Below are 23,159 nucleotides of genomic sequence, written 5' to 3'. Positions count from 1 at the left end.
GAGAGTTGTTGCTCTTCTTTTCTTCGATCTCCTGTTGAGTTTGTAGGTGTTCAGAATGGTTTGATCCCTACCCAGCTGAATTCCTGAGAGGAGACGAAATCCAGGTCTCCTACTCCTCCGCCATCTTGCTCCGCCCTGGGATCCCAGTAGAAGACTTTAAAAGGTAGCTTAGGCGCCACACAAAATGTTCTCGGAATGAATAGTATCACTATGGACATTTTATTATATAGCATGTATTTTATAATGACATGTTAATAGCACATAATGCATATTAAGTATTTAAAGATTTTATTTATTTATGTGAGAGACAGAGTGCGCATGTGGGGTGAGGGACAGAAGGAGAGAATCTCCAGCAGGCTCCCCGCTGAGCATGGAGCCCGACCCAGGGCTCAATCCCAGGACCCTGAGATCAGGACCTGAGCCAAAGTCAGACACCTAACTGACTGAGCCACCCAGGCGCCCCACATATTAAATATTTACTAATGTCTCTATTGGTTTTCATGACCTCCATGGCTTCAGCCTTACAGCTCTCTAAAATAGGTAAAAAAAAAAAAAAAAAAAAAAAGGAAGTTGTATTATAGGATTTAGGAGGCAGACCAATGGGGAATGTTCATTTTCTATAAAAATAATTTATGTCTTGGCACTGGCATATTACCTATTGAATTAAAAAATATTTTAGAAGTAGCAGTTCTGATTTATTGTATATGTTTGTGTGGTGGTGACGGCAGAGGAAGCAGGATGGACACAGAAGAATGGAACTTTGTAGGATGGAGAATTTGCTAAGGAATTATTATACTATCAAGAAAAGAAAAGTGCGAAGAGAAAGAAGGCCCAGTATGACAGTATGAAGCTGGACTTCAGTTGTAATACAAATTGGCCACAGCCAGCCTGGGGGGAGCAATGATCCATAACTTTGAAAGTTTAGAATTGGTTCTATTAGTAACAGTTTATCAGTGTTAACAGGGGGCATGTCCAGATATGGCCTCCTGGCCTCTGAGTTGACTTTTTTCAGTCTATTGCCTTTTGCTTGGTAACTTTAGCCATCATTCTTTGCTCAAAATCAATTACAGTGATTGTGTAGTGTGTCCAACATGCTGCAGGATAAACATTTTATGTCATTTTTAGGCTGTATAGTATCTTGTGTATGTATTCATTGGAAATCATAAAATGAGCTGACTGTGCCTTTGTTGGTACTTATGTTTTGATTCTATTAGATTGTATTCAACATATTGTGGCTGTTTCTAGTAGAGGACAGAACACTGATTCCCAGAGTTAACTGCCGGACATACCCCTTTTTCATGGATGAACTTTATCCAGTTTGCTGATCTGGGCATGCCATTTAAAGGCCACAGTTTTACGCTGTTATTAAACCAACATGTGTAATTTTGTGGTTCACAATTGGCCATTTATATGATTTTAGAGCTCTAGAGGACCTCAGACATAATCTAATCATCATATTATTGGGCAGAGGACACTGAGGCAAGAAAGTAAGAAGTTAACTTCCCCAAGTTTCCAAGTTAACTGTTCTGTTAGCACTTTCTGGCATCTCCCACTTGGAATTAAGTGTTTTGCATTTGGATTTCACATGACTAAGTGAAATCATTAAGTAATATGAGCCAGTATTAAGTGAGAGACATCATCTGGGATCTGGACATCTGTGTGCTAAAGTGTTAACTCATATCCAAAATGAATCACATTAGCTGGCATATACTTGGCAGTGTTGCATATTTTGCCATTTTCCCAGAAATAAGAGTTGATGATGGAGTTCATATATTCTGTCATTCTTTTTATTTCTCACAAGCACTGCTTTCTATAGAATTTAGTCATGCTATTCATACGGGGTTCTTCCTCAGAGGATTTCAAACACTGATCAGGGGTATTATTACTAGCCCATTGAGCCCAACTAAATCACATAGTTCCTTGATCACATACACACATCAGTAATTATAGGCCTGGAAAAGACTGGACATTATGCCAGAAGCTAGTTTTAAAGGATATTATCATTTTCAGCCCATTAGCTCAGACTCTATTATATTCAGTATTGTAAACTGCTCAGATAAGGATTACATGTATAAAGAGGCTACGAAATTAAGTCTTCAAAATTACGGCTCTTTTTTTCCCCTGTTCTGATTCTACTTCATTTCTGTCTTATTTATTTTATGTTAGTAAGTTTTTCACTTTGGAATTACTTAGCAGGTATACAAACATGCTTTCCATTTACAGGAAGAGGCTGTGGTTCTCTTTCTCTCCCTCTCTCTTCCTTTCTCTTCTCTCTTTGCAGTATTGATTTTGCTTTGCTTCAACAATTTCCTATACTTTCCTCGACTCCCTCCAAAACATATTCTTCTTTGAAACCTCTTCCGGGATGGAAGATTTGCTATTTCTACAATCAATCACAGTAGATATTTTGTTGCATGAGGAGTCTTTGGGTCTGGGTACTTCCACAGATATGTCCTGGGATGTCTGCTGCGAAGTTTCTTAGCTGTCCATCTGTGCTATGAGTGATAGAGAATTATCTAAGATTCTTTGCAATTTCTTTCTTCCTTTTTTTTAGTTTTCAAAATCAGTATTTATCATGAAGGTTTTAGAGTTGCATTAATAAATATACATACATAGTTCAATTAATGTATCAAGGACCTAAGATTTCACTTGAATATTTAAGTATATTTAAAAAGATATTCAGAAATGGACAATACATTGTAATTATCTTACTTATTCATATTGCTAACAGCTGAATCTCTTTTACAAAGTGTCCATTTATTCCCTACAGCTTTTACTTTGGATGGAAATGCTTTCAGATACAAAGTTGTCTCTACTACCTTACATTTTCCAAGGTGCATTGCAAGCAATGAATAAAAGCTTCTACTCCTTTTCTTCCATCAAATTTTAGCCCAGTAATGATACTGGGTGCACAAAAATAAGAATTCATCTTTTACATTGCATTTTTTCCCTTTACATTGAGGGGATTATAGAAAAAGCTCTTTAAACATTCTGAGATCCTTAAGTTGATTTCTACATGACCTCCAAGTGGTGTTAATGGTATTTTCAGAGGAAATGCCTTACTTAGTTGGCAAGAAAAAGGACTCTGTAACCCTTTGTGTATATATCATAAAATAGAGTTGCTAAAAAATTTCTACTATTAACCTATCAGTAAACTCTTATAGAATTCACCTATCAATGGGAAGTGAATAATTTTGTTTTCTCTGTCTTTGCTTTAGCAGACACTGTCAATTAAGCTAAATAAAGTTCCAGAAGAAGCCATGGTAAACTTGATTGCAAACCAACAGGGATTCAACGAAGAAGAAGAAAATATGAAACTCTTTTCATTAAGAATTTCAGCAGAACTTAAATTCTAACCCCAGAATGAGCAGATACTGTTAAATCCCTACAGATTTTACAAACTACATAGGATAGCAGATGAGTAATCAGGGATTCTGGCCCCAGAACTGATAAACTGAATCCTGGAGCTTTGTCGAGTGTTTTTTTTTTTTTCTTACCTATATACTAGGTAAATTAATACTTTCCCTACTCTTGCTTCACTCATGATTCTCCAAGGAATACTGAGTTAGCGTTCCTTAAACAGTTTTGAGACATTCATATAAGTTCCACATATGAATTATTTGCTTTACTTTTTTTCTCAAATGGCATAACACATCTTGTTTTTTGTTTTTTTGTTTTTTTGTTTCCACAAACTGTCAGCTCTTTTGGAATTGAACAGTGCTGCATAAAATAGCTACTGTATATTGATTTTTTTTCTTTTACATGTATTCAGGCTGATTTTCCATTCTATAGGTTACTGGCTTAGCTATTATACTCTCGTAAAAAGAAGAACTCTTTAAGAGTTGAATGAAAATTCATTTGTCCTTCTTGCTTTCTTCTTGCCCTCTGCAGGGGAATTTTCACTCTAGTGAGCTTTCAGAAGATGTATTGTTATACCCTGCTGAGCCAGAACAGGAGACTATGGATGATTAAATACCAACAGTGTACTCTTTCTGTACTAAACATGGAATTAGCCATTGGGCTCCACCTAATGAGCCTATAATCTAATTAGACAGATTGACAACACCCAGAAGAGAAAAGATAAGAATGCACATCAGCATAGCAAGTTAAATGGAGAAAGTGGCATATTAAGAAATTTAGGAATTAAAACCATCATATAACTTACAACTGAAGCATATTTTGCAGTTTCCGAAATATTTTTTACAGCACTGTGTTATTTATCCCAGTAAACGCCAGATGTCTACTGGGCAAGGATATTCAATATATAGTTGGGTCTCAGACATGAACAAAGTGTGATGCAAATTCTCAGTATTTAACTGTAATGAATCTCTTCCTGTAACTGATTTTCCTCTGAGGACCTCATTGTTCACTTCAACATCTTACGAACGTGAATAAAGGACATGCAGACTTTTTCCTTTAAGTCAAAGAGATAAAACATGTTTGGATTGGTGCAAAAACCTCAAAGATGTTTCTACGTGCTCTGTTATCTTGAAAAACATCAAGTCTTTTGGGACCACTTTTTCGGGAATACTACATTCCTTCATCTGTCCCATACTTGAAACTAAATGAGGTCCCACAGTTGCTTATCTGGGGGAAGGAGTTTGGAATTAAGAGCCTCAGAGACATGCCCTGGAATCCTACTTCATTACTTACCCTTAGTCTAATTATGTCTATTTTATGCATTCATAGGATTCCCTTTCCAAAACATAGTTTCATTTGAACCTCAATAATCATGTGAAATCTTCTTAGGACTCTGAGTTCTCTGTTGAGATAACTTGGTTATCTAAATGACATACTTAGAAAAATTATAGGATAGGTCTTGTTCCAAGAAGCTTTGAAACACTTTTAGTTCAATACTTCTTAATACCAGATACCATTTATTGATTTAAAAAAAAATGTGAAACAGCTTCTCTATATATTTGTCGGCTCCACTCCCCCTCAAAATCAGTGAGGCTTGGGGGCAAAAAACTGGGTCATATAGCAAGGAAAAAAACATGCTATTATAAAATATTATTCATTCTGTGTATTGACCTTGAATTTTCCTTTTATCTAGCCAGACAGGGGTATATAAGATATGGGTACCAGGGTATATAAGGGAACAGTGAAAAGGGAACAGATTTATTTCTCTTCTATCTAGCACTTTCCCTCAATGTCTTTCTTTATTAATAAAAAATACAGAATGTTTTACAGACTAAATTCAACACACACACATACACACACACACACAATTCATGAAAAATGGGGTGGGGGGGGAATGGGTGGGAAGAAAGTGAAGGCAGGTAGAGAAGGAGTATCATGATATTGCACCTTAGAGATGGTGACTTTGAGTCAAACGCTTCAACCTCGAACCGGAGCAGAAATACTTGAGAAGTGGTTAATCAGACTCCGATAAGACCCAATTCTGGGGAGCTGACTATTCTCCTAGAAAGTAGTAGCACGGTAGTCAAATAGGGGTTTGAATCTCAGGCTTACCATGTACTAGTGGTGCGCGCTTGGGCTGGTTTCTCAACTTTTCTGAACTTAAGCTTCCTTGTTTGTAAAATAAGAATAATTATCTCTATCCCACCGGGTTACTATAGAGATTAAATCAGATACTATATATTAAGAGTTTGGCACAGTGTCATTAAACTCAATGAATGAATATTATCATTAGACAACCCAGCTCTGTCATTAAGCTATTTGTTATAATGAATCAAAATCTGTCTCTGTACAACTTCCACCCATTTGTGGTTGTTCTCCCATCTGGAAAAACCTGGAAGAATTTGATGGAAAACAAGGCTGTTTCTTCTTCCTTTTGGCAGTTATTCAATGACTGAAGCACTTTGCATCCTCTCTGTATTGTGGATTTTAGCATATAATTCTTTCCCTCTCCCATCCCACTGAGTTGTTAACAAGTATGAACTTTGTTGGCAATATAAAATAAATCTTACTGCTATCACTTCTCCCTGAAAAAAAATCAAAAAGGGAATCATAAAATAAAACACTCAACAAAGAAAATACAAATTACAAAATTGAGCACTTAATTGTCTTTGAACAACTCTTCAAATGTATATAGATGCTGACTCTTAGAAACATAAACCTCATAGAAACCTTATTCACATATTACCTCAATTCCTCATGACCTAGGAGTAATTAAAACAACCTCAGATTTGTTTCTCCTTCTGTCTTAAAGGCACCATAGTCCACCCAGTTGCTGCAGCGTGAAACCCAAAGAAGCAAATGTACTTAACTCTTTCTTCACTCATCTCATTCACTCAGACAAGAAGGAACACTATCCACATATTTTCCATTTCATTTCCTCTTCTCCTCCAGTGGTTGTGAGAGCAGAGCTTCCAAAAGATGGATGCCCAGCCCACAGCAACCTGGCAGCAAACAAACAAAGGCACTAAGTACCAGCGCTTCACTCTCTTCGGGCCTCTGACGGCCAGAAGCTTCTTCCCACTCACGGAGCCCAACTGGTAGAGTCCATAAAGGGAACCGGGGAAGGTGGGTGTGGGGAGGGACACGGAAGAGATACTGAACATTTCTTAACTTCTCTGCTGATTCCTGTCTATTCATATTTTATATTGACTCCAGATCTATCTTTCTAAAATGCACATTTGATGAGGTTGCAGCCCTGCTTGCAACCCCTCTGTGCCTCCTGAGTGTGTTGTATAGTTCCTTACCCTATTAAGCTCCTGGCAGCCTTTCACCTCAACTTCTGTTTCTGTACTCCCTCTGTGCTGCCTCCCTGGTTTCAGGCATAACAAACAGCCCGTGGTTTTCCGGGTCCCCTAGATGTGGACCCATGCAAGGATCATGTTGTTTTCATCGTATAAGCCAATATCCTACCTGGCACAGCTCCCGGCTCATAGTAAAAGCTCCCGTATGTGCCTGCTGAATGAATGGATGTCTGCACTTTTGCACACTATATTCCCCATACGTGGGATGCTTAATAAATTCATAATCTCCCTTCAGGTCTCTGAATCACACTTCATCTGTGAAACCTTTCCTGGCCTCTCCCTACACCCTCTCCTCCTGTGGGAGACTCAATCCTCAGGAGTCTGTACACATCTCTTCTAGTACTTATCTCCAGGTGTCATTTGAAATTGCTCACGTACCTCTGTGGCTTTGCCAGACTGCGCTGCGCCATCCCTTATGGCAGAGACTGTTTCATTCATCCATGAGTCCCCAGGACCTGGAAGGATGGCTGATGTGTGGTGGGCACTCCCTGTACACACGCATGTTTATTGAGCAGTCTCATCTGGGGGTGGGGGTAAAAATGTGAAGTAGGTTTTTTCCTATAGTTACTGTTATTATCCTCTTTTCCCATTCCTTAATGATAGCTTGGGAAAATTCCTAACTTTGGAGTCACTTTTGGCTACAAAATGCCTAGTCTCCTCAACTTTAAACTTGATTTTAATCTCTTTTCCTCCTATCCTGTGCATGGGCTTGTGCTGGGATCCTGGTAGCTTTGAGGTGGGGGACACATGGTCTGCCCCTGGGTGACTGCTTCTTCCCTCCCTTACTCTTCAAGGTCTAGTTCTTCCAGAGAGGAAGTCTTTTTTATTTAGTTGGCTGCAATGGCTGTAATTGGCTGGTTTTATTTAATCGGCTGCCTGTCTCGGGAATGGTAACTGGCCATTGAAGTGGCAGGTGCTTAGGGGCCGGCTCTCTCATGGGATGGGTCTGTGCATTCATCCCAGGGTCAGTGCAGTATCTGGTTCAAGCTTGACCTCTTTCATCTCCATCAGCTGCTGCCATATTGGAGCCCTGCCCAGCCTGCGGATGCTGAGTTTTCCTTGCCCACGGTGGCTCTCCTGAGCCGTATATGGAAGATGGCTGGCTCAGGTCAAGGTCTCTTTCAACCACAGAGAACTTGGCATAGCCTTGCCATGCCAGGTACTGGGTGCAGTGGCTTCACTGTCGTGTTTTCTTTCTATCCTCCCTCCTCTCTCCAATTCACTTCTTTCCTATTCTGATGGGCAAAGGAAGCAAGTCCGCTCACTGCCTGAGCAGATGTCCAATTTGGAAACCAAAACACCATCTCTCCTTGTTTTGCAATCTCAATTTCAAGGAGTGATTATTTCTTTAGAGCCTCCCTCCTCACTTGGATTGAGATGGGGATGGGAAGCACCCTCCCTTTCACATGGGGACTACTGGGTTACTTCCCAACACAAGCACTGCATCCCACATAAGGAAAACTATGTTGAAGTTCTTTTCCCCTCTCCAGCTTCTGTTTATATAGAGAAGGGGGGGGCAGTTTATTGTGGTAGAGCAGTTCCACAGTGGCCACGGGGGAGGGTGATGGGACCCAGAGCCAGTTCTATGAAAAGCCCCAACTTAACATCCCATTATGAAGCTTGCTGAATAAATGAATGAGCAAATGGATATATCTATTTTGAGTATTATTGATAGACAGGAATACTGATGCTGTGCAGTGAGGTGCTAGGTGAGACAGAACAAAATTAGTCAGTGACAGAAATCCGAAGTAAAGGACTGGACTTCTAGCTCAGGGCTCAGTTCCCCGTCCGCCATCTTTGTAAAACCTCCCCTGGTCTCAGCATGGCATGCGTTCACAACATTTATTAGTAATGCCACTGCACACATCAATAAGAGACCAGAATTACCACCAGAAAGTCAGTTTTGTACTTTTTAGAATTTGCAACTCTGAATAGGGAGAAAAATGTCATTTCTGCCAGAGGCACAGCATCTTGCTCTGCTCTTATGTAAACTCACTGTCAGGCAATCCCAGAAACTGCCTCCACTCGCCTCTGGGCAAAATGTCTCCTTTTCATAGAAAAATGTCACCTTTTCTCTAGGAAATGGCAGGTGGTTATTTTTTCCAAAGGAAAAATGACCTTTGCATTTTGTTAAAAAAAAAAAAATCTCAAGGACCCAGCCAGCCTTGATGAGAAACATCGGAAACAATTCCATATCTTTTAGTTTGTACTTGAGGTCCTACTTTGTAAATTCTGAGATTACACCTGTCACCACTGATGTAGCCTGTAGGCAAATGTCAATGGCCACAAAAGCCATTTCCCAAGAATGTTCACTGCACACGCAGGATGGATTTGTATAATTTCCCAGGAATGTTCATGCACGCAGGATGGATTCGTATAATTTCAGCTCTTGCTACATTTAGCCTCAACCTCATTACTCTAACACTTCAAAGCTTTTATGTCCCAATTCAGGATCACAATCTTACACAAGTCCATGAGAAAGTGCTCCGAAAACATGCCGGTATTGCTACCTAGCGTGCCTATCCATCACGACGCTGGAAAGTATGTTAAGTGCTTCATATTACATTTGGAGATGTGGCAATCTAAGTCTGTTTTTTCATGCCCTAAATTTCATTCTCTCCTGAGAACATGGGAGAAAATAGATCCAGTTTTTGCTTTTTTCCTAGTCAGGTGAGAAAACAGGAAAGAAGAACAAACAAAGAAGCCAGAGGAGTGAAAATTTCAGGACCCAACACTTCAAAACAAAGAAGGAAGGAATACAAAAGTGATAAGATGGAGAAAGAAGGTCTAGGTTATTAATCTTGGTTTCACAAAACAAAGTTCCCCCCTTTTTTGTCAGTATCTCGTTTATGTGATGAAATGTTTTCGTTTCTGACAATAGTTCTTGCCATTAAGAGATGCAAAATTCACCTTACAGAGTTGGATTTTTGAACAAAGTAGTAAATGAGATGATGACATGAGATTTACCGTGTGTGCTCCTGTCAGTTCATGCAAATCCTCAGCTGGAGCATGTGAGAGGCACATTAATTACACTGGGTACGGGAATCATGTTTCTGCAGCTGCAGCAGCTTTGATATTTGCCGACTCCAGTGCGCTCCATCTCTAATTTCACTGGCAGCTTGCAAAAACCAGCAGAATTACACTTATAAACAAAGGTCTGCAGGCAATTTATCTTCTGTTGACTTCAGTGAAGTCTTCTTGTTTAGAACATGAAGAGATTTATAATTACGAACTAAGATCCAAGACTTAGCTGAGGAAATAGTGGAAGACATATTTCTTGCCTCTTTTCCGCACTTATACGCACATATCTGTAGGTGGTGATATATGTGTGTGTATCTAGGAAATTAAACCATTCATTGAGCAGTTACGAGCCCACATGACAGTCTGTAGGAATATGCACCAATATCCTATACAGATATTTGATTCAGGGAATATTATTTCTTGTAACAGAAACATATATTTTGCCTCAGACCTTTTCCAACTATCTTACCCTCTTTAGACTTTTCTTTTTGTTTCCTATGATTCAGGATTGACATGTTTTTATTTTGGAGTGGGTTATAATATCAAAAAGTGAGGAACTTCATTAAACAAATGAAGCTGAGGCTAGCGATGTCTCCAACATGTGTCTAGTAAAGAGGAGTCAGAATCCAATGGCATGCCTAAATGGCATCCCAGCCCAAGTTTCAGTGGGATATGCACACACAAGAGGTTGAGTGCTCTACTTCAGCTGCCAGTTTACCAACAGAGTAAGGGCTGTCAACACGGCACTACAATTCTAACAATTTTCTGAAACGTACTTTAAGAAGCAAGAGATTGTTGTTGTTAGTGGTCCATACAGAATCATTCATTTCCGGGGTCCAAATGGTGAACATCCTAAGCTGCTCATTAACTCTTTTCGTATATCTCTCACTCCCAGAATACTAAAGCTTCCTTCAATTTATTGGAAGATAGTCTTATAAATATTAATAACGGTTACCAATTTCGAATGACTCCATATGTCATGCCCTATTCTAAGTACTTCATATATAATAGCTCATCTAATGAAATGTTTGGTGAAATTAGACAAAGAAAAGACTTAAATAATTCTCTAAGGGAGCATAAGTAATCATAGAAAAATCTATCATTATTACAGCAAATCTTATGCCTTCATAGTAATCCATGTAAGCAGATCAGTGCTGCACAGATAGATTCCTTCAACTGTTCAATCACCAAGTTGAATATATGTCATATATCTGGTAGTAAATATGCCTCAGGAATTTATTATTGGTGAAGTCAGACAGGGTTCTGACCTAGAGAGCTTATGGTTAGGTGCTGGGGGTGGGGGATGGCAAATAACAAGAGCTTACAAGTCTGCTGAAGGAGAGGGCGGGTGAAAACAAACACCTTTTATAAAAGAACAGACTGTTCCCTGATGAACCAAAGGCTCAGTTCCATTAGTTGCCGGACTGGAAGTAATAGGAACTGAATGACTTTAACATTGTCTATAAAAACACACATGCCAATCCAGACATCAGAATCTGGTACTCCTTGTACCCATTTGGATACTTTTGTTTCATTTATAAGCAAGGGAACTGGGGATCCTGGCCCTAGACCTAAGAAAGTAAAATGATAAAAACTTCTTAAATGCATTTAGATGATACCATTATTTCCAATGGGTCTAATTTAAGCTGAAAACCTTTCACTGATATACTGACAACCAACCACTTCCTCCATGGAGTGGGTGATAAAAAAAGACAGCATTAACCCCATAATCTCCAGTCCATTTCCATTAAATTTAAATGATAAGCTTTCAGATTTTTAAATCGCCAACTTCAGACCCAGTAAGATTACTCTAATGTTAACATCTCTGGTGTTATAACATCTAGTACCCTTCTGAGCTGGGCTCTTAGGCTGAGTAGGAGCCCCAGCTCCTTTCTTCTTGAGCTCCAGGGGTGGGGGGGCAGTGGACCTGTACTGCAAATTAATGTAAAGCTTTTCTGCAGAATAACTTAAAAATAATAGCAATAAAAGTACATTTAAGTGCATTGACTTCCTTGGTGTTAAGAGGTACAACGGTCATGAATGTCATAACTCAATTACTGTGTGACTCACCCACATGGATACCAATACTGAAATTAGAAACAAAATTAAAGTCACAAACTTTGCTCTATCTGTGCTAAAAAGAGAATCAAGTTCTTAAGCCTGGGGCAGAGATGAAAACTAGATAGAACTTGTAGAGTAGTTAATCCTTCTCAAGTGAGCTTTTATCGAGACTCTGATTTTAAATGAAGAGGTCATAAACAGCGATGCACAAGGCATTTACAAAGAGAGAAAAGACAGAAATGTGCCAAGAAGAGGCACGGCAAATGGCACTTGTTTGGGTTACAAAGATCTTTTATTTATTTATTTATTTATTTTTATTTTAAAAGATTTTATTTATTTATTTGAGAGAGAGAATGAGAGAGAGAGAGCAGGAGAGGGGGGAGGGTCAGAGGGAGAAGCAGACTCCCTGCAGAGCAGGGAGCCCGATGCGGGACTCGATCCTGGGACTCCAGGATCATGACCTGAGCCGAAGGCAGTCGCTTAACCAACTGAGCCACCCAGGCGCCCACAAAGACCTTTTTTTAAAAACCAAATGTGTTATTGAAGCATATTATAATTTAAGAATTGGTGCAACAATGCTTTACACCTTTCAAGTGGTTTGGTATGCAGCCAAAATCAAGTATTATGTCAAGGATGGCATTTGAATTACCTAATATATCATCTTAAAAGGAGGACAGAAGATACAAAGTGTTTACTGTGGCTCTCGCCTTCTCTGCAAGATGTCCGGTGATGAATCTGGAAAGCCACATTGCTTGCAGGGGAGATGTTAGGTATTTGAGCAAAATGAAGTGAGGTTTTCAAAGTTGGGACGTCTGGGTGGCTCAGTCGGTTAAGCGTCTGCCTTCAGGTCAGGTCGTGATCCCGGAGTCCCGGGATCGAGTCCCACATCGGGCTCCCCGCTCCGCGGGGAGCCTGCTTCTCCCTCTGCCTCTGCCTCTCTCTCTCTCTATCTCTCATGAATAAATAAAATCTTAAAAAAAAATAAAAATAAATAAAAAAATAAAAGTTAGGTGTGTTTGGAAAGAATCAAGAGTAAATATATTGACAAGCTAAACAAGCACAGTTTATTTCTTCTCTACTGGAGAAATTAGTATTGGTCAGCTGGCTAGAAATTCAATTTGATTTTCTGGCTTTTGTAGAGCACAAGACTTTTGTGTGTGTGTGTGTGTGTGTGTGTGTGTGTCACATCGAAAGCTCATAAATGTCTAATACCAACAGGTAATTTAGAAAATTATCTAACATAGATCTGAGTCTGAATTATTTTGTTAGATCTTACACAGTGAATTACTGCAACCACTTCCTCTATTTTTATTAGAAAGATAGAGCTGGAGACCTGGTGGTTTTACTGCTCATATTCCCTGGACGTGGTATTATGATTCACTGCTATTTGTTTGTAGCATGATGGAGAACTGGAAGGCAACCCATTATCAACACTTCTGTCCCAGAAAGGTAAAAAAGGTAGAGTGTCCACAAAAGTCAATGATAAGTTTCTGAGGGAAGTTTGAACAAAGTCAAGTAATTCAGAAACAAGGAAGCCACAGAAGGATACTGCAGTAGATAAAAGATGACTAGAAATGTTTTGCCCCTTCTCCCATCAAAACATGGGGCCAGTTTCTGGGCCCTTGAATATGGGCTGACCTGTGACTTGCTTTGATCAGTAGGAGGGGTAGAAGTCATGCCGTGCTAGTTTGAGGCTAGGCCCTGAGAGGCCTGACAGTTTTCCCTTTTGCTCTCTTAGAGCCCTAAGCCACCAAGGAAACTGGCCCAGGCACCCTGTTGCTGAGACCATGTGGAGAGAGAGATGCCTTATCAGCCCTGGGGAGTCCCATCCATCCCAGCTGTGGCCTCAACTGTGAGTGAAACCACCCCCCACATCCCAGCCCCAGGAGGGTTTCCTCATTATTGTGGCCCCATGAAAGTCCCAAAGTGAGCCTAGCTGATGAGAACCACCCAGCAGATCCCAGGCAAGAATGTGGAATCATGAGTAAATGTTTGATTGTCACTGAGTTTTGGTGTGGTGTGCAATAGAAAACTCAACAGATACTTCAAATAGAAATATTACATTTCTCTGTTTCATTCATTTGCCTCTGGAAATTGACAGAACCATCTAAATGTGAACATTTGAGGTGGAGGTGGGTGGTGATGAAGAACTGGCTGATTCACTGAGACGTTTTATACGGCAAGCCAGTCAATGTGAGAGCAGCTGGGACAGACCAACACAGTAGTGTGCTCAAAATTCAAAAGGAAGCCTGCACTGGACACAAGTTATCAGGTAGAGGGAGGATGAGACACAAAACATTTTTGAATTACATCTTGGGCTTTCTCTTACATACACTCTTTCTCAGGAGATGTTTAATTAATACCCATGGAATTTCATTGAACTGCTAAGGAGCTAACAATGGTTAGGGAAGATCCAATAAAACTGGGGTAGGCCAGGGTGGGAACCACTGGGTGACCATTCACTGGAGAATCAGTACCGAAGGGTTATCTGATTACACAGCACCCACAGCCTCAGGTTAATCTTTGCTGTTCCCTAGAAAGCAAAAGGATAACTAAGATTTCAGGTAATGCGAATTATGGGATAGAGAATTAACAGGGTTAAAATCCCCCAAGAATGAGAAATTGCTCTTGAGTCAATGTCCTAGGCTGATACGAAAGATAAACATAAGGAGTAATCAGCTTTGTTCTATTGGGTAGATGGCCAGAGACTCTACTCCAAAAGTTAGTGCCCAGGAATATTCATAAACACTCCATGAAGGCAATTCTGAGCATAGGCTCTGTGGAGAGGCAGTCAGCGTAGGATGGAGAATGTTTAAGTTGTATAGTAGATGGGAAGGGAGTCTTCTTGCTATCTACCACTCCATACAGTAGTTCTCAAACATTAGTGGGTGTAAAAATGCAGATTCTAAGACGTCTGGTTCCAGATGACAGACTGAATACACATCCTCTTTAACAAAGACTTTAAAATGCATAAACCCCCAGCAATGAAAAGAACCTGAGAGAAGCCATTTATATGACAGAGAGGGGCCGTTATGTGACATGACAGCTCAAGAGAATTTTAGAATATGGAATGAAAGTCAAGGCATGATGACTAATTTATCATGGTTTCGGAAGGTCTACTCTAGAGCGGAGGGTTGGCAAACTCTGGCCCGTCGAGCAAAACCTGTTGCCTGTATTTGTAAATACCATTTTACTGGAACACAGCCACACTAATTTATTTATGTGGTGTCTAAGGCTGCTTTCACAACAGAGTGAAACAGCATGACAGAGACCACCTGGCCCACAAAGCCTAAAATATTTACTATTTGAACCTTTACAGAAAGCATTTGCTGATTCCTGTTCTAATGTGTTCTTGGAGTGTGTGTGTGGGGCGGGGGGCAGGGGACAGAGGCAGGAAGGGCTCTCAGTTGGTCTGCAGAATCCCAGGAAGGTTTGATACAAGTATATAATCCTCCTGGTGGCACTGTTTGCAGAACTCCCACCACCTACCCCAAGTCAAAAACTGAGGGTGTCTCCAAAAAAAAAGTCCCCACTTAACAGACGTTCATATTCTGTCCCTGGCTAAGAACCCTAGGGAAACTTTTCAGTTTCATTTTTAAATATGGACAGTTGAGGATCATAACACACTCAAGGACTGCGCTCCAGTAAAATGAGCATCTGTAAAAAAGAGGTATGGATGTGGATAACTGTGGACTCTGCTGGGGAGAGACATGATGGAAGGTCCCCAAGGGTCAGATGAACACATAGCCTCAGAGAGGAACAGGAGGACAAAAGATGCCCAGAAAAAAGAAGACCCACTAGAGGACCTAATGTGATGGTGCTTTGGGAGGAAAAACAAAAAATTATCTTAAGAAAGATACTGCAAGACAGAGAGAAAGACAAAGCAAAACTCCACAAAGCTGTTTAAGGGGAAAAAGGTATTAATGGTACACTGCTGGGGTCAGTGAATTAATTTATAAAGCCATGGTAATGCATAAACTGTACCAATATTACTAAAATTAGTTGTAAAATTCTATTGGGAAAATATGGGAAGACATAGGCTGAGAGCTAAATCTTCATTTCTTTCTAAGAGGAAGTAAATATAGGTCATGTCTAAATCTGTTAAATCAAGACAACAGTATAAACACATTAATTGGAGGTGTGAAGGTATTTACCATCACTAAGAATACAAACTGATTGAGTGCCTCTGGGATAGGGGCCTGGAGGGTGGGGAGGAGCAGGACAGGAGATATTTTATGCATTACAAATATTTTGATGTGATTTTTTTTCCCAGATGCATGGATTGATTTGACAATTTTTAAAAGTGTATAAATGCACATGCCCAAAAAACCACTTCCAGAAATTGGGTGTCAGTAGGCGCAGGGGCACGGGAATCTGCATCTTTAAAAAGCTCGCCAGGTGATTCTTGCAAAATTAATCTTATGCCTCTACTTCCAGAAACACAAAGAACAAGGTAGCAACCAGCAAAAGGGCAGCAACCGTGATCTGCGGAAATGGAGAAATGCCGGGAGCTAGAGAATGTCAGGATGCTAGTCTCCCAGTTTCTTGCCATTTTACTAATAACATGGATATGTTTTAGAAGAGGGCAAATAAAATCTAATAGGTTGTGAGTGACCTCATAATTCAACCTCTACCTATAGAAGAACTTCACAGAGAGGCCAGCTTTCCTCCCTCTTATATTTCTTGAAAACCTCAAGACTCGATTCAAAAATTAGCCTCAGGAAAAACAGGAGACATCATGTAACAAGAGAAGCTTTTTAACTGAAGGTTGCTAGATAAATAACTCTCAAGACTTTGCAGTTTCTATGTAAGCCTTAGTATATCAATCTTGATTTTAAAAATAGTTTAAAGAATATTTCCAGGATCTCTGCTGCCTACAAATGATTGCCAGGATGTGTAGAATACTTAATAATCAGAAGTTGGATGGTTTCTGGGCACTATGGTAATTTCTTCGAAGAAAGCTTCTTCTAGAACATTATAGGACCATTGGGGATTGGCTCAATTAGTTTTCAAAAAGCAGCCAGGGGCACAGTGTCCCCATTTTCCCCTGTTCTCTACCCCTTCCCATGAATCAGTGCTGACTAAGAAAGAAAGAATTCCCATCCTACTCTTGTTTTTACTGTGTAGGACCCTTGGTCAACTTTTTAGTAGAGTGGATCTTTCTTTGTGTCCACACAAACTATTGACATTTCTTTGCCTAGATTAGAGATAAGCTAGAGCTAGAAAAATAGATTCAAGTATTTTCATGCATATTTCAATGTCAAATGAGACCACTCACCGTTTTTAAGACTTTTTTATTTATTTGAGAGAGAGACAGAGACAGACAGAGAGAACATGAGTGGTGGGAGGGGCTGAGGGAAAGAGAGAGAATCTCCAGCAGACTCCCCACTGATCCTGGAGCCTGACTCTGGCTGATCCTACAACCCAGAGATCATGACTAGAGCTGAAACCAAGAGTGGGATGCTCAACTGGCTAAGCCACCCAGGCACCCTGAGACCACACACCTTTTAAATACTAATGATTTATCACTCTATCTGTAGTGTCTATTTAAAAAAAATCTTGAGGCTCACTTATAGATGAAGTCATTACAAAAAAGGAAATTAATTTTGTCCCTAACATGTTTTTGTCTTTTTAGTTTCCTCTAGAAACTGGAATGTTGGTTTGTTTTTGCTTTAATGGTAAGCTATTGGTCCAATTAGCATTGACCAGGTTATGCTGTTAAAGTGGAATTCAGCCAATTCAAATTTCACTTCTTAATTTCTTTTTTTTTTTTTTTTTTCAGATTTTATTTATTTATTTGAGAGAGAGAATGAGAGAGAGAGAGAGCACATGAGAGGGGGGAGGATCAGAGGGAGAGGCAGACCCCCTGCTAATCAAGGAGCCCGATATGGGACTCAATCCCGGGACTCCAGGATCATGACCTGAGCCGAAGGCAGTCGCCCAACCAACTGAGCCACCCAGGCGCCCTCACTTCTTAATTTCTAAGTGTATCCAACAGTCAGTCCATCCGTCCATCCATCCATCCATCCATCCATCCAACCATCCATCCAACAAATACTTATTGAGCACATGTTCTTTGCCTTGCACTGTTTCAGGTTCTAGGGACACACAAATCAAGAAAACATCAGCCAACAGAGTACAGCTCTATGCCTAATTGGTTCAAAATTTATATGAGAAATTTATATGAGAAAGATTTTATATATACGTATTCATGCATTTATGAAATCTGTTTTTTAGTTGAGGATATATGACTACATACTATTCTTCGATATTTTCTACATGTCATAATAGCTTGTCTTTACCAGTTATGATTATCATTTTATTTGATAGTTCACATGAATACCTACTGAAGTTGGAATATTGCCATAGGGCTGTGATGGCATATAAATCTTTATCTAGGTATTCCCCACTACTGTGCCTTTGCCTATGTTGTTTCCTCTTCCTGTGGCTCTCATTTGTCTACCTAGCAAACACCTCTTCATCATTCAAAACTCTGTCAGGCATCATCTTCCCTACAGGGCCCTCCCTAAGCACCTCCCAGTGGACTCAATCTCCCAGTCCTCTGGCTTATTTCTGAACTTTGTACATATTTTTATTATTGCATTGATGTAAATATTCATTAACTTGCTACTCATTATTTCTATAGTGTAAGCTTCTTAAGGATAGAAACATTTGTCTCTTCATTTTTGCATCCCTAATAATTAGCAGAATGTCTGGGACATATGGATATTCATAAAGTATTAGCTGAATGACCTGAGCAGCCATTCCTATTACTACTTATGGAATATCACAGAAATGTGTGTACATTTTATTTTAAATTACTTCACAATTAAAAATAAACATTTAAATTTCCCGAGTATTTTATAAGCAGTAGATTTCAACCTTTTATGGCATTCTTTTCTGATGAGAGAGATTATCACTTCTCTAAAAGCCCAATAAGATTACATGGTGAGGAACACACTTTTCTTTTTAAACATTTCTGTCCTTCCTCCTCCCACTCTCTTGATTTCGTGCCAACCTCAGGGTTATTGCAGAGTCATCCTACTCATATTGTGTTACAACTTCCTGTTTATCTATTGGAGGCCCTTCCTAGACGTAAACCCCTTGAGAGCCGGGCCTTGTCCTATCCATCTTTGTCGCCCTTATGGACTGTGATGTTTGTGAAAGTGAGGAGCTGAACACATGTTTCCTGAATGAATGAATGAATGAATGAATGAATAGGAATAAATTTGAGACAGTGGATAGCATTAAATCCTAGGTTCTTCTTTCTGTTAGGACCTGTTTTGGATTATGTTAAATGAAGAAAATCTGCTAAATTCTAAATAAAAGCTTAGACTGTGTGTGTGTGTGTGCGTGTGTGTGTGTTATACCAAACTAGCAGAATGAGTACGAAGGGAAAAAGCCTTGCTGGGCAAATGTCTTTTTTTGCTCTAAGTTTACACTGAAAAAAGTCTTTTGTAGTTTTGAAACATGGAATAGTGGGTAGGATCAGAGAAAAAAAATAACTATTCCTTATTATGAAAAGAAATAGGTTTATTAAGTATTTCACTGAAGTTCAAAAGCTTTGGGGATCCCTGTCCCTCTACTAAGATGGTATTAATTCTGTAATTTCCTCTTATGCTAATTGTAGGCAGTAAGATGATTTTTAGTTGAGTCATTTGATGTTTCTCTGTGATTTTTTGGCACCATGAAGGTGTGGATGTTTAGTAAAATATCACCAGATGAACAGTAGAGTTGGACATGCTCTAACTTAACTCTCAACAGAAAATTATGTACACATGATTTTTACAACTGTAGAGTTTGAAAAATGTGGTGGGTTAGTTTTAAACTTCGCTCAACTTTTAAGGAGATGTAACACCTATTAAATGGATTATTATCCACTAGTGAGTGGGAGTGACAAATATGTTCATTAGGTGACCTTGAAAAGCAGTTATTTCTGGAGGAACCATTTACTAAATGGTAATACAACAATTCACAAATATACAGACCACATAGATGTGATAACTTTTCCTCAAAAGTAATTCTCTAATTTGTATATCTACTAAGACACATTAACTTTGGCGAGTTGATATCATAAATTAAATCAACACTGAAAAATGTGTAACGGTGATATGGTTCTTTGGAGATACAGTTACTGTACTTTATAATATTCTTTCTAATGTATTTCAAAAACGCTACAAAATTCTTGAATCAGTATTTTAAATACACAAGATCAAATCTGATTTCTTCTTTTTTTGTTTTTTCCCCAGATAAGGAAACTAGCATTTACAAGTTATGGGATTAATCCAAGGTCATGGGCCAGGTAGGAGAATTTAAAATCAAACTGCAAAACCAGACTTAGTTCATTACTTTTTTCTCTACCGCTGTGGACCTTTCATATTTTATGCTTTTGTGCCTTTAACAATTTGCCTCCATATCTCCATGTTCAATGAATTTTGATTATAATTTGATAGACATCCAAGCAACTGCATGTGAAAATTGATTCATAAGAACTACAGAAAAAAACCTTATATATTAAAACATTGATGGGGACATATAAAGATGAATACCATTCAAATTTTTTTTCTATGAGATGAGCATGCATATTTAAATATCTAACCTGGGCAATTCAGCATGAGAATATCACGACATTAATACAGATTTTAAAATATCAGTGGTTGAATATAAGGTAGAGTAGTATGAAATGTTAATCACATCTCTAAGAAGGAACTCTAAAAATAAATTAGAAAAGTGTCAATCTCAAGAGCCCATTAAATCCAGCAAGTAGAAGGGCCAGTCTGAAAAAATGAGACAAAAACGATATTTAGAGCTATTTCCAAAATACTTCAATTTGATACTCCTAAACTTAGGAGAAACATCATTTCTGGTTTCCCTAAAGTGAAGTGATCTTTGACCTTCAAATTAAAAACACAGAAAGAAGCTCCTCCTATTTGCCTTGGGGTGGGGAGGGGGGCCTGGAAGAAAGATGTTGTAAAACAAATTTCTAAAGCAGTAAGGACCTTACCTGTTTCCATTTTCCCATCCTGTGCTGCAGGCCCATCTGGAATCACACTTTTCACCTGCAGAAACTCATCAGGCTCATCTCCACCAATGATGGTGAATCCAAAACCCATGTTGCTCTTTTTTAGGGTGGTGCTGAGGAATGTTCCCTTCAATTGGGATGCATCCCGGGTGAAGAGTGGTTTTTCTACATTGGTCAATATAAGTTAAAAAAGAAAAAGCATATTTAAGGCAAGTTCTTACACAGGGGAAAGCCAGCTCCTGAGCAGCCATCCCAGGGGTAAGTGTGGGTGTCTCCTGTAGTAAAAGCAAGCAGGTGGTGACTGCAGGAGCTGAATTTTTAGTACTTCCTGCAAACACAGAGCAGTCCCAAGCATCCAGGAAAGGTGAAAAGCTGTGTGGTTTGTAGATTTTCGGTCAAGTCAGTGTTTGCATTCACCAAATTAGCCCTTCTTGGGCTTTTTAAAAAGGGCCAAATCAACAGGCCGTCAAAGGCTATAGATAAAGAGGAGCCCAAATCATCCAGACACATCTGGATACTTTCGTCCTGTTCTAAAGGAATCCAAGCAGGAGGTATGCGTGAGTGGCTGGTCCTGCACAAAACTCTGAAGGGATAAAACTGGAAAACGAGGATGGACTGTTTTATTTTTTAAAAGAATAAGACCCATGGAATGCTACCATCTATTCAAATATCTAAACTATTTAGAAGGATCACCTGGATGTGGGACTGAGTTAACTTTTGCTTATATTGTGAGATGCTATAAAGATAACCAGATAAAGTTCTACTGACCTCAAAGTGTTTAGTATACTCTAAGATGTGAGGAAAAGGCAAGCCAACATTTCTATATATCATTATGAATGTAAAGGTAACACATTTTGTAACAATATGTTGATACGTTCGAATCATATACCTAAATAATCTGACCATAATTTGGAACCACTCATTTAGGTCTGACCACTAGTTTGTTACATAATATGCTTTTCCAGCTATGATCTGTAATAAACATATTCCTAACCATATTAAATGCTTTAAAAATAATAGTCATGCTAGGAAATAGAACTAATATTTGCTTTAAATGCTATCTCAGTCAAGTGTGTATATATATATATATATATATATATATATATACACACACACACACGAAGTATATACATGTGCATACACGAATACATTCAGTTATTACATTTTCGGTGATATGATTTGATGTTTGTAACAGCCAAACCGTACATAGGAACTTAGCTAAGTATTTTGGTGCTTTTGCTGCTGTTACATCTTGGGTGATATGTAATAGATACAATGAGTCATCATACTAGAATTTTACTTCATGTATTTATACATCACATAGATCTGCACTAAAAAAATTAAATATAATCATTCTCTATTTTATATTTAAGTTTATTTTACATTTTTTCCTTTAAAATGCAAATGAAAAATGCATATGGCCTTGCCATCTACGTTTCCTTTATGAATGTAACATTTATAGTCGGAGAGAAGTTACCGTGAGACCTTTACATTCATGGCATTTGTGCTGAAGGGGTGTGGTATTCGTGCTTTCATTTATGAGTATGAGCCCACAAGACGTGAGAAGTTTGTGCAGCAACTCATCCCACTACGGGGCTCCAAGTTGTGGGCAAGGGCAGCAAGCAGCCCTGGACAGACAGACGGACGTACCGAAGGGCCAGGGCCTCCCGGCGCGGTCCCGCGGATAGTAAGACAAGTCATTCACACTGCGCGACCTCTCAGGGACCGCGCGGGGGCGGGTGGAGGTGGGCTTAGGTAATGTCGACCAGGAACCGTCTACTGTCACAAAGGAAAACAAGCCTTATTCTTGTGCGTGGTCTTTTGAGGACAAACCTAGGAGTCTCTATGAATCTGCACTTTACAGTAAGTACTACTGTCAAAACCCACGAATCTCCCCCTGGCACCTTGTTGCACATTCCTATGAGGTACCACCGGAGGCTTTAACTTAATCCACGGAGCAGAGCAAACATCCAGCTAAAGCTAAGAGAGGGGTTTGGGGAAAGCAGATTGATCATTTGAAATAGTCCCAGCTAAAGGCATATTTGGAAGAGCAGGCAGTTTGGTAGATCATTTTTCCCTTTGAAACGTGGCGGGTGGACATGGTACTCACCTCGGAAAGCCGGGGCCTGCAGGGGCTTTGTTCCAAGTTCTGTGTGGGGCATGTTATGCTGCTGTAGCTTCCTTTTTGCTTCCAGGACGGGGTTTTCGAACTGTGTTCTTCTATTTATGTGGCTGAAGAATAAAATTTCAAATTAGGATAACAGTGGGGCAAAGTCATTTAAGAGAACATATGTAGAGCTCTACAAGAGAGCGGGTGATTAAGGGACACCTTA

The 23,159-nt window shown here is 39.4% G+C and overlaps 1 protein-coding gene across 1 annotated transcript in view; it reads right to left on the bottom strand.

Annotated features, from left to right (window-relative positions):
* Window positions 1–23,159, bottom strand: part of MAGI2 (membrane associated guanylate kinase, WW and PDZ domain containing 2) — a 650,039-nt gene that overhangs the window by 248,078 nt on the left and 378,802 nt on the right. Inside the window, exons 7-8 of the mRNA XM_081799668.1 lie at window positions 22,937–23,058; window positions 20,809–20,991 (exon numbers count right to left, since the gene is read on the bottom strand). Of these exons, the coding sequence (XP_081655794.1) occupies window positions 20,809–20,991; window positions 22,937–23,058 (305 nt within the window). The remainder of the gene's footprint in view (window positions 1–20,808; window positions 20,992–22,936; window positions 23,059–23,159) is intronic.

The sequence above is a fragment of the Leptonychotes weddellii genome, chromosome 12 (genome assembly GCF_054177405.1).
Source record: "Leptonychotes weddellii isolate Sample4059 chromosome 12, ASM5417740v2, whole genome shotgun sequence".
Classification (NCBI taxonomy): domain Eukaryota; kingdom Metazoa; phylum Chordata; class Mammalia; order Carnivora; family Phocidae; genus Leptonychotes; species Leptonychotes weddellii.
The sequence above is the reverse complement of the archived record's forward strand: the minus strand, read 5'-3'. Positions and strand labels throughout refer to the sequence as shown.